Source organism: Hemitrygon akajei, chromosome 5 (genome assembly GCF_048418815.1).
Source record: "Hemitrygon akajei chromosome 5, sHemAka1.3, whole genome shotgun sequence".
NCBI classification, from domain to species: domain Eukaryota; kingdom Metazoa; phylum Chordata; class Chondrichthyes; order Myliobatiformes; family Dasyatidae; genus Hemitrygon; species Hemitrygon akajei.
Window position 1 is genome coordinate 32788747 of NC_133128.1, and position 12373 is coordinate 32801119.

Consider the following 12373-nt stretch of genomic DNA (forward strand, 5'->3'; position numbering starts at 1 on the left):
CGAGCAGTACTTTAAACTCCTAATGTCCAGGAAGGGCTTGCGATCATAGAAAATACGTTCAGAAAAGACAACAACACAACCTTTGGCCTATGGAAGCCACTGCCTCCAAGTGAGCCGCCATCAAACTGGACAGCTTCCAGGAAGTGGCCTGAGTATCCAAGCTGAGGGCAGGGGGTGGGGCCGCCTTGTAATCTCCACAGGCACTGATTATCAACTGGATCTAATATATTCTCTCCTCTGGTTGCAAATTGGTCATGTTTGGCAGGACTGCTTCTGAGTTAGCATAACTGAAGTCACTACCAACAATGAAGACGTCACTGGGGGGGGGGGGGGGGGAGTGGCTTCAAGGTCACAGCAGGTGCCAGCGAGACCCTGCAGTGGTTTCGCAGCACTAGCAAGGGGGGTGGGGGTTGGGGAGGAGGGAGAGATGCAAAGAGCAACAATCTGTGACACTTTTTTTTCTCAACAGACGTAACTGACATGGCAGATGGAGTTCAATCCGGAAAAATTTGAGGTGATGCATTTCAGAAGGACAAACCAGAAGGCTGAATACAGGGTTAATGGTCAGTTACTTAAGAGTGTGGATGAACAGAGGGACCGTGGGGTACAAATCCATACATCCCTTAAGGTTGCTGCACAGGTTGATACGATAGTTAAGGCGGCCTATGGGACGCTAGGTTTCATTAACAGGGGGATTGAGTTCAAGAGTAGAGAGGTCACCAAGGAGATGGTGGTGGACTTTAGGAGATCTAGGCCTCATATGGAGCCAGTGATCATTAATGGAGAATGTGTGGAGCAGGTTAAGACCTACAAGTATCTGGGAGTACAGTTAGACGAGAAGCTAGACTGGACTGCCAACACAGATGCCTTGTGCAGGAAGGCACAGAGTCGACTGTACTTCCTTAGAAGGTTGGCGTCATTCAATGTCTGTAGTGAGATGCTGAAGATGTTCTATAGGTCAGTTGAGGAGAGCACCCTCTTCTTTGTGGTGGCGTGTTGGGGAGGAAGCATTAAGAAGAGGGACGCCTCACGTCTTAATAAGCTGCTAAGGAAGGCGGGCTCTGTCGTGGGCAAAGTACTGGAGAGTTTAACATCGGTAGCTGAGCGAAGGGCGCTGAGTAGGCTACGGTCAATGACAGAGAAGCAGTTTCAGCGACAGGTTACTATCGATGCAATGCTCCTCAGACAGGATGAAGAGGTCAATACTCCCCAATGCCATTAGGCTTTACAATTCAACCGCCAGGACTTAAGAACTTTTTAAAAGCTATTATTAATGCTTTTTGAGATAGTGATTTAGATGCATATCATATTTTTTACTGAGTTAAGTATTGTATGTAATTAGTTTTGCTACAACAAGTGTATGGGACATTGGAAAAAAAGTTGAATTTCCCCATGGGGATGAATAAAGTATCTATCTATCTATCTATCTATCTATCTGTTGCAACTCTACAAATCTGTGGTGAGACCACACTTAGAGTATTGTGTTCAATTCTGGTCACCTCAATTATAGGAAGGATGTGGAAGCTATGGAGAGGGTGCAGAGGAGATTTACCAGGATGTTGCCTGGATTGGAAAACAAATCTTATGAGGCAAGGTTAGCAGAGCTGGGACTTTTCTCTTTGGAGCGTAGAATAATGAGAGGGGACTTGATAAAGGTCTACAAGATTATGAGAGGCATAGATAGGGTGGATAGCCAGTACCTGTTTCCCAGGGCACGAATAGCAAACACCAGAGGGCATATGTACAAAGTGGAAGGGAGGGAAGTTTAGGGAAGACATTAGGGGTAAGTTTTTTTTTTACAGAGGGTTGTGAGTGCCTGGAATGACTTGCCAGGGATGGTGGTGGAGGCTAAAACGTCAGGGGTATTTAAAAGCCTCTTGGACAGGCACACGAATGAAATAAAAATAGAGGGTTACGGGGCAGTGTGGGTTTAGTACTTTTTTTTAGGAATATATGGGTCAGCACAACATCGAGGGCTGAAGGGCCTGTACTGTGCTGTAGTATTCTAAATTCTTCTATAACAAATACTTGTATGATACAATGTTTAACCTATTGTAGCCGAGTAACCTGTAACTACTCAGTCTAACAATTCAGACTGCCACAGTTCCTCCAGAGTTCTAACAGATCCAATATCTGCCTGGATACAAATAAAACCGATTCATACAGGGCATTACTAAGATAGAATTACCATTAAGCATTCCCTGTAAAAGTAGAGTAAAAGTTATTTTAAACATCAACCAAGAAGATCAAGTCAAAACATTTCACGGCACATTTACAAAGATTCCTTGGGAATTTACCCCAAGTAGTAATATCTGTTTATTGTCAATAATTTAGCAAAGGAATCACAAGTTGCACCTTCAAGAGAAATAATCAATGACCAATTTACTTACTGATGCAGCTACCGTTTAGAATAGGGGTTAGGCCAGTTTTGTAAAAAGATGCAACTGCTACTGACAATATACACAGGAGCAGGGGAGCAGTACCCCATCCATACATTATAAATAACACTGATAAGTCATTGTAGAATAACATACCCCATGTATTTAATTTTATCATTAAATATGTAATAGAAGAATAGGGATAGAACCGCCAGAAACGCCATCGTCAACTTAATGTATCGCTGCCTCTTCATGCTTCCAAGAACTGAAACGAAAGAGGGAAAAAAAATACTCATCAGGAAATCAGCAAACCAAAAACTATCAATTACTTGGAAAACCAATACTTCAATCTAATTTTACGATCAACTTTAAAGGTTTAAGATTAAGAAAGGAAACCAACAGACAGCGTACTCAAAATGCCTTAGAAGGTGTTACATTTGAATGCACGCAGTACAGGGAGTGAGGTAGATGATCATGTTGTGTATTCGGAGATTGGCAGGTATGATGTGGGCATCACTGAGTGGCGGCTGAAAGATGATCATAGCTAGGAGCTTTAACATCCAAGGATACACATTGTATTGTAAGGACAGGCAGAGGGGATGGGGTGACCTGATTCATAAAAAAATAAATCCTTAGAAAGAGGTGACATTGGGCTGGATGATGTACGATTGTTGTGTGTAGGGTTAAGGATCTGTGAGGGTAAAAAAGACCCCAATAGGAGTTATATACAGACCCCCAAACAGTGAGCTACAAATTACAACGGGAGATAGAAAATGCATGTCAAAAGGGCAATGTTATGATAGTCATGGGGGATTTCAAAATGCAGATAGATTGGGAAAATAAGGTTAGTGCAAGACCCCAAGGCAGAATTTGTAGAATGCAGATGAAATGGCTCTTTACAGCAGCTGGTGGCTGTGCCCACTCGGGGATCAGCTATTCTGGATTGGGGGTTGTGTAATGAACCAGTTTTGATTAGGGAGTTTACAGTAAAGGTACCTTTAGGAGGCAAATGATTTATAGTACGATCAAATTCACCCTAAAATTTCAGAGGGAGAAGCTAAAGTCAGCTGTACCAGTATTACAGTGGAATAAAAAGAACTACAGAGGCATACGAGAGAGAGGAGCTGGCCAAAGTTGATTGGAATGGAACACTACCAGGGATGACTGCAGAGCAGTAATGGCTGGAGTTTCTGGGAGCAATTCCAAAGGTGCAGGATAGATAAATCCCAAAGAAGTTGGATTCTAAAATCAGGATGTTTCAACCATGGGAAGTCAAAGCCAACAAAAAAAGAGGGCAAATAATACAGCAAAAAAAAGTGGTAAGTTAGAGGAAGAGGGAGCTTTTAAAAACCAACAGAAGGCAACTAAAAAAAGCTATGCAGAGGGTAAAGATGAAATACGAAGGTAAGCTAGCCAACAATATCAAAGAGGATACCAAAGGTTTTTTCAGATATACAAAGAGTAAGAGAGGTCAGAGTAGAAATCTGACCACTGGAAATTGACGCAGGAGAAATAGTAATGGGGTCAAGGAACTTCATTGTGGAATACATAGCAGTACGCCTGCTGTTTAAACGTGTCAGTGGCAGAAGTGAGCGCAGTTGCAGTTGCTATTGAAGGTGCTTAGGAAGCTGAGAGGTCTGAAGGTAGATAGGTCACCAGATGGACTATACTCCAGGGACCTAAAAGAAATGGTTGAAGAAATTGTGGGGGCATTAGCAATGATCTTTCAAGAATCAACAGACTCTGGCATGGTTGCGGAGGAATAAAGTGCAAAGGGATTTGGAAGTTCTCACGCATGATTCCCTAAAGGTTGAGTCAGTGGTAAGGAAGGCAAATTCAACAATAGCATCTACTTCAAAAGGACTAGAACATAAAAGCAAGGAATTAATGCTGTGCTTCATAAAACACTTGTGAGGCCTCACTTGGGCAGTATTGTGAGCAGTTTTGGGCCCCTTATTGAAGAAAGGATACGCTGACATTGGAGAGGGCTCAGAGAACTTCCACAAGAAAGATTCCAGGACCGAACAGGTTATCATATGAGAGTGTTTGAAGGATGTGAGTCTGTACTCACTGGCATTTAAAAGAATGAGAGGGGATCTCATCAAAACCTATCGAATGTTGAAAGGCTTCAACAGAATGGATGTGGAGAGGATGTTTTCCATAGAGGAACATCCATTTAGAACAGAGAGGAGGAGGATGATGAGGAGGAATTTCTTTAGCTAGAGGGTGGTGAAACTACAGAATTTATTACCACAGCTGGGTATGGAAGCCAGGTCATTTGATGTACTTAAGGCGGGTATTAATAAGTTCCAGATCATTCAGGGCGTGAAAGGTTACAGGGAGGAGGCAGGAGAATGGGTTTGAGAGGAAAAAGGATCAGCCATGATGGAAAGGTGGAGCAGACTTGATAAGCCAAATGGACTATTTCTGCTCCTGTGTCTTATGGTGCTGACGTGCATGGGCAATGAGCAGCCATATTTCCTCAACAGCAGTGTATAGCTTCAAAATTTTAGTTCTGCTGTTTATATCCTCAACACGGTTACCAGGAAGCAGTGAGTTGCCATTCATCAGATTACAACATATTTAAATTCAATGCTGAAATATTTCACACAGTAAATCATATTATCAAACAGATGGCTCAGACATTTGATCTATCACCATATAAACTACTTGTTTACAGTGGTAATTAAAAAAACAAGGCACATACAGTGAATGAAAGAATGAAAAAAAAATGTATTTATACCCTCTGATACTGAACCAGACACTTCAGTCCTAACTGGTTTCAGCCTTAATATGGAGGTTTAGTTACAGAATGTAATGGATGATTAAGAAAATTAGGTTATCATACTTCTGTATGAAGGTCAAATGCATAAATAATGAGTTACGGCAGCCTAAATAATTAAAAGGGCTCAATAACATATGACCATGATATTTGCCATTGTAAATCATGATTTCCAAATAAACATGCTGTAAACTTTATGGCAAATGTATCATTTGAATAATGACAGTTCTTAAAAAAAATAAACTTTAATATGGTGCCCATGAAATGATTGGAAAAGATTCAACCAAGTTACCATAAAAGTACAGGTTTTGTAGAACTTAAATCTGTGACTATATTGCTGTGACTGTTAATTCAATATTGCGCCCCAAAAAAACCCCCAAATCTCTCTTATTTTACTGATTCCATGTAACTAACATAAAACATCAATGAAAACCAGTTGTGTTACTAGGATTTAAAACTACCACTTCAAGTATTTAAAGGATTTTGTTTCCTTTTCTCCAATTAATTAAAGTTACTTGATCAATTTCTTCTTTTCATGGAGGTAATACAAACAAATGACTTCAAACTAAAGTAAAAGTAGAGAACCTGTTAAGTAATATTATCTGGAGGAAATTTTATTCTTCAGGACAGATTTTTTTCTTAAACTCAATTAAGTATTCACAGAAGAAATAAAACAGAGAAGGCAATACTTTTAGAGAACACTTGAAACAGGGCAAGAGGAGCAAGTGGAGGCATGAGAGACTGTAGATACTGAATTCTGAAGCAAACAATACCCTGCTGGAACAGCTCAGCGGATCAAAGGGTTAGTCAATATCTTAGGTCGAGATCCTGCTTTTGATTCTGATTCAAAAAAAATTGGAGTTGTCAAAACAAAAGAATTGCAGTCAATATTCTTAAATAAAATTTGGTGTTATCCAATTATTTGCTTCTTCTAAACATGGTGATCTTTAACATAAAACACATTTAGGCATCATAGTCTGTGTCTGACCTGAAACCATACACTATTCCATCGTGACATGAACTCTGATAGCTATAAATAAGTTGATAAATTGGATTTCTCTGCAGGAGAGAAATGGATTCTTTCCAAGTTGAGCCTTAAAAGCAACCGCTAGCCAAGGTCTGAACAATAACCATTCTTGTACAAAGAAATACATCAAAACAGTGCCCTCCTTTTCCAATACAAACTTGGTATAGGGGCATACTCTGCTCTCTTGGTTTTATTATACTACTTTAAATCAAAAGAGCGCTCAAGTAGAAAACACCACTCTAGATTTAAAGGATGAGAGTTAGCAAGTTTACTATATAACTCCACATTTATCATTCCTTTAAATGAGATCAAGGCAGGCAAACAATTAACTCACTCACCATTGCATTCCTCAATATGACTTGTTACTGCAGACAGACTTTGCATCATTTCCATCAAAAGAAAATTCAGAGTTATTTCTACCTTTTTCCTCTTTCCGATCTCTGCAGTCAGACAGGACCTGGACTTTCTGTACTGGCAGAAAAAGTGTTTTAAATCTACCCACTCAACTGGTTCCCTCCTTAACGATATCAGATTATACAATCACACGCTTCCTTGCATCCTTCTTACTGTTTACACTTTGAAGGGTTCTGGTGAATCAACATTTGCTGTGATGAAAGATTTTATCTGGAATGGTCAGTTGCAGCTTAACAGTCTAATTTCAACTCTTTATCTAGTTTCACGTCAATGAAGACTTTTTAGTTGAGTACTTCTATGACATTCTAACGATAATTGTAAAACAACACCATTGCCCTCTTTGGACTCCTGCAGCTATGTTTACACAGATTAGAAAACACAAAAAGGACCAGTTGCACGAATTTGGGTGGGGGGGGGGGGGGGGGTGGAGGGGGAACCAATATGCTTGCTAGCATACGAGGGCAAACTAGCTGATAATATAAAGTAGGATACTGAAAGATTTTTTGGCTATATAAAGAATAAAAGGGAGGTGAGAGTTAATATTGGACCACTGGAAAACGATGTTGATGAGGTAGTAATTGGGACAAAAAAATGGCAGATGGACTTAATGGGTACTTTACATCTGTCTTCACCATGGAAGACACTAGCTATATGCCAGAGGTCTGTGAGTGTTATGGAGCAGGAGGGAGTGCAATTGCTATTACAAATGAAAATGTGCTAGGCAAACTCAAAGCTCTTAAGATGGATAACCCACCTGTACCAGATGGACTACATCCCAGAGTCTTGAGTGAGTTTGCTGAAGAGATAATGGATGCATTGTTCATGATCTTTCAAGAATCACTTGATTCTAGCATGATCCCAGAGGACTGGAAGTTTGCAAATGTCACTCCACTCTTTAAGAAGGGAGGAAGACAAAAGAGAGGAAATTATAGGCCAGTTAGCCTAACCTCGGTGGTTGGGAAAGTGTTGGAGTCCATTATTAAGGATGAGGTTTCGAGGTACTTGGAAACTAATGATAAAATAAGTCAAAGTCAGCATTGTTTCTGTGAAGGAAAATCTTGCCTGGCAAATCTCTTAGAATTCAAGGAAGTAACAAGTAGGGTGGACAAAGGAAAGGCAGTTGATGTAATTTACTTAGATTTTCAGAAGGCATTTGATAAGGTGCCTCACATAGGATAAATCCTATGGTGTTACAGGAAAGATATTGGCATGGATAGCAGAATGGTTGACAGGCAGGAGGCAGCGAGTAGGAATAAAAGGGACCTTTTCTGGTTGGCTGTCAGTGACTAGTGGTGTTCCTCAGGGGTCAGTATTGGGACAGCTGTTTTTCACATTGTCAGTGATTTAGATAGTGGAATTGATGGCTTTGTGGCAAAGTTTGTGGATGATATGAAGACAGGTGGAGTTTTAGGTTGTTCTGAGGAAGCAAGGCAACTGCAGCAGGATTTAGACAAACTGGAAGAATGAGCAAAAACAAAGTGGCAGATAGAATACAGTGCTGGGAAATGTAACATAATGCATTTTGGTAAAAGGAACAATAGTGTGGACTATTATCAAAATGGGGAAAAAAAATTCAAACATCAGGGGTGGAAAGGAATTTAGGAGTCCTCGTGCAAGGCTCCCAGAAGGTTAATTCACAGGTTGTGGTGAAGAAGGCAAATGCAATATTGGCATTCATTTCAAGGGGAATAGAATATAAAAACAAGCAGATAACAAGGATATTAGACACTAGTCAGGCCGCACTTGGAGTATTGTCAACAGTTTTGCCAAATATCTCAGAAAGGATGTACTGTCATTGGAGATGACAGAGGAGGTTCACAAGGATGATTCTGCAAATAAAGAAGGGGTTAACATATGAGGAGCGTCTCACAGCTTTGGGCCTGTACTCACTGGAATTTAGAAGAATGTGTGGGGAAACGCATTGAAACCCTTTGAATGTTGAATGTACACCCTATCCTCGTTATGTGCGGAGGATATGTTCCTCGCAGTCGATGCATAATGTGAAAATGCATAATGTAAATAAATATGTAAATGAAGAAAACTGGGATGCGTTCCAGAGGGCTTCCTAAATATGTTTTATCTGTAATTTATTCACATTTTCATACCAATATGACACAAAAGCAGTACTACAAGGAAACATTTGTATTATATTTCATCCGATTTAAGGTAATATTCAGTGCAAGTTGAAAGTTAACATACTCGGGATTACAGTACTCACTAACAGTGGCAGGTGTGTTTGCTCCGGGAGAGGAGTGGGTGTTGTGGTGTTGGGATCATATCAAGCACAGCAAGGGGTGAAGGAAGACTCACAGAACTCTTAGAACTGCCGGCAGCAGTAGATGACACCAGTTTGAATAAAGTGGCAAGGTTTGTTTGCTTGGCAGCATTTTGTTTTTCAGCATAAATTTGCTTGTAGGGAAGAAGGGTTGACGGCAGGGAACAACGGAAATGCTGAATCCATTCTAAACTTGGGTCCATGTCCATCGCCATTTGTGGCAAGAGTTCCAGCTTCCACCATTCCCTCACCGTTGGTAAACTCCCAGGATTTTCAAAATCGTCTGTTGCTTGCAGCATCTGAGAGATAGTTCGCCATAAATAAAATACGCCTTGAATGTGGATCACACCTTGGTCGAGTGGCTGAATCAGCGATGTTGTGTTAGGCGGCAGGAAACACACTGTTATGTTAGAATGAATGCTGTCCAAATGTTTAGGATGGGCTGGCGCATTGTCAAGCAACAAAAGAACTTTAAAGGCAAGATTCTGTTACCGGTAGTAGCGTCCCAGAGCTGTGTTACCTTCAGCTGATGCCGCGCTGTTTATAATTTCCAACTTTTTTTTCCGAGCATTAAAGTGGTTCTCTGCCGCTTTGCTGATGGCCCAGGACATGACATCGGACACTTAGGAGGCACAGTTAAATATTTCAAGCACAAAATCACTGCACCGTAGGTAAAACCAACAAAAGTTTAAGAGTGCAAGATCGCACATCCACACCTTGCCAAAACCAATGCGAGACTGGCGAGAGTGAGATTGTGAGGCGCGCACACCTGACTTGTATTGGTGGGAAAGCAGTGTTTCTCATCCCAACAGTGAAACTGTGAGGTGTGCGCTCGTGACTTGTGTTGGTGGGAAAGCAGTGCTCCTCGCATAACTGTGAGTATTGGATGCATATAAGGAGACATTGGTAGAAATAGGTTCCTCACATAACTGTGAATCTGCATAGTCTGAAGTCACATATAACGAGGATAAGGTGTATCTTCTGGTGGGGGTATTCAGAACTTGAGGGCACAGCCTCAAAACTGTGGGGTGACCTTTTAGAACAGACGCAAGGAGGCATTTTTTAGCGAAAGAGTGATGAACCTGTGGAATGCTCTGCCACAGACTGCGGTGGAGGCTAAGCCCATGTGTATATTTAAAACGGAAGTTGGCAGATTCCTGATTGGTCGGGGCATCAAGGGACATGGTGAGAGGGCAGGTGTATAGGGTTGATTGGAATCTGGGATCAGCAATGATGAAATGGCGGAGTGGACTCAATGAGCTGGATGGCCTAATTCTGCTCCTATGTTTTATGGTCTAAGATACTTAGTTCCCTTTATTAATGTTACTATTAACCTTGACATTATTGGATTATTTGCTCATTCAGTGCTTTATAATTGTAGGCTTACCAAGGTTATAAATAATTGCCACCCAAAACAGATTCTATTGGTTCCCCTCTCGACTGTTTTCAACAAATCAGAGTACCTCCATTATCTCTGCTCTACTAATCAGCCATTATTTCACCAGGTCAACAATTTGATTTTCATTGGGTTTCAAACTTCACCAAGTCTTTTTGAAGGGACTGTGTCTTCTGAAACTCAGTTCTGTTCAAGCAGGCTTCTTCCACTGAGGCTAGGGGAGAAAATAAAACAGAGGACATTGGTTAAGGGTGAAGGGGGAAAAGTTTAAAGGGAGCATTGGAGGGGCTTCTTCACACAGAGAGTAGTGGGAGTGTGGAATGAGCTGCCAGTTGAAGTGGTAAATGCCGGCTCACTTTTAACATTTAAGAAAAACTTGGACAGGCACATGGATGAGAGGTGTATGGAGGGATATGGGCCAGGTGCAAGTCAATGGGACTAGGCAGAAAAATGGTTCAGCAGAGCCAAGAAGGGCCAAAAGAACCTTCTGTGCTGTAATGTTCTATGGTTCTATAGAATAATATTCACTCACATTTAATTTTGCCTCCTAATGAAAGTCAAAAATTTGAAATCCATCATGACTGAAATCATGCAGACTGTTTTTGTTACCCGCTGTATATTTTCAAGATAGTCAGGATCTAACGGAGAACTTGAAAGTTAATTCGAGCACATGCAAAGTTCTCTTGATCCATAAACTGCCTTTCTAGTTTGAAAAATTATACACACTTTTGAAGAACAAAATTATTTATACATCAATGTTACCAAGATCTATTATTGAAAAAATCTCATTGAATCTGTAATTCTAGACTGTTGACTGAAAATTAGTAAAACTTAATCACAGAACCAATATGGCTTTAGTTATGACTGACAAACCCAAATGACCCAAAATATTGACTGTCCATTTACCCCTGTAGATGCTGCCTGAACTGTTGAGTTCCTCCAGCATTTTTTTTGTGTTCTGAATGATTTATCTTACAGTTGAAGACAAAAACAATTGTCTATTTACTCAAGGATTTGAATAGACTTTTTGATCATAAGATCCAATTATTTTCTTTTCTGTGTTAATTTTGGGAAGCTCGTGCCCTAGTTTGACACGACAACCCTTGAATTTCCAGCATAATGCCCCTCTTTCTAAATTCATATACAGAGCAGTGGTTAAACTTCTCAGCTAGTAATTCAAGATGCCTGGGCTAACAAACAACTCAATGACTGAATCCAAATTATAACAACAGCTGTGAAATTTAAATTCAGTTGACCCTCTGGATTTTGGAAAAGTAGAACAAAACTAAATTAATTGTCATAAATTTCTACCTGATTGATTAATGTTTTCCAGATCCTTCTAAAGCACTCTGACATGGTCTCACTAACCACACAGTTACCAGTATATGCACAGAAAGAATAAAGCGAGATGGACCACTTGCCATGCACAAAACAGCAAATTCTAACATGGCACAGTCACTTTCAGCCTAGAGGGTCCTGAGATAGCTAGGGACTGGTGTATAAATTAGGAGAATCAAAAACTTGCAGATATTGGAAATCTGAAATAAGAACAGAATATGTTGGAAACACTCACCAGGTTAGGCAGTAACTACAGAAATAGAATTAAAAGCTTCCAGTCAAAGACCCCTTTTCTCAAACTGTGGGGGACTTCAACGTTCATTAGCACCAGCTCCAGCTCTGAAGGACACAGACGTCAGACTGGGACTGCAGTGAGAGAGTGAACCCGTAAGAGCAACCACCTGATTCATTAGTACTTTTCTGGTCTAAGTCCCAAAAATTCCCACAACATTGCAGAAGTACCTTCAACACAAGGACTGCAACAGTTCAAGGCTGCAGCTCACCACCACCTTCTCAGGGCAAAAAGAGCCTTGCCAGATCCTGAAAAAGCCCTAGTTTTCAATGATAGTATCCCTTTAACTCTCATCTTTTTACTGGCATTACCAGGGTTAATACTAATTCTGTTTTGCATTTAAAGTACATTTTCCTTTAGTCTTATACTGTTCCTTCTCTCTGTAATCATCCATGATATTTTATTTAGCAAGTGAAGTGTATCTGCCTTACACCAATCCAGTAACATCGCTAAATGCATAAATGTCTGCCA

At 40.5% G+C, this 12373-nt stretch overlaps 1 protein-coding gene across 7 annotated transcripts in view; it reads right to left on the reverse strand.

The window, feature by feature from the left end:
• Positions 1–12373, reverse strand: part of LOC140727610 (type 2 lactosamine alpha-2,3-sialyltransferase-like) — a 114499-nt gene that overhangs the window by 58713 nt on the left and 43413 nt on the right. For 6 of the 7 annotated variants that reach the window (XM_073045165.1, XM_073045163.1, XM_073045169.1 and 3 more), the window contains one exon: positions 2535–2643. In XM_073045165.1, the coding sequence (XP_072901266.1) occupies positions 2535–2643 (109 nt within the window). Of the gene's footprint in view, positions 1–2534; positions 2644–6525; positions 6635–12373 lie in introns of those variants that run through there. The other variant, XM_073045164.1, reaches the window with a different exon arrangement.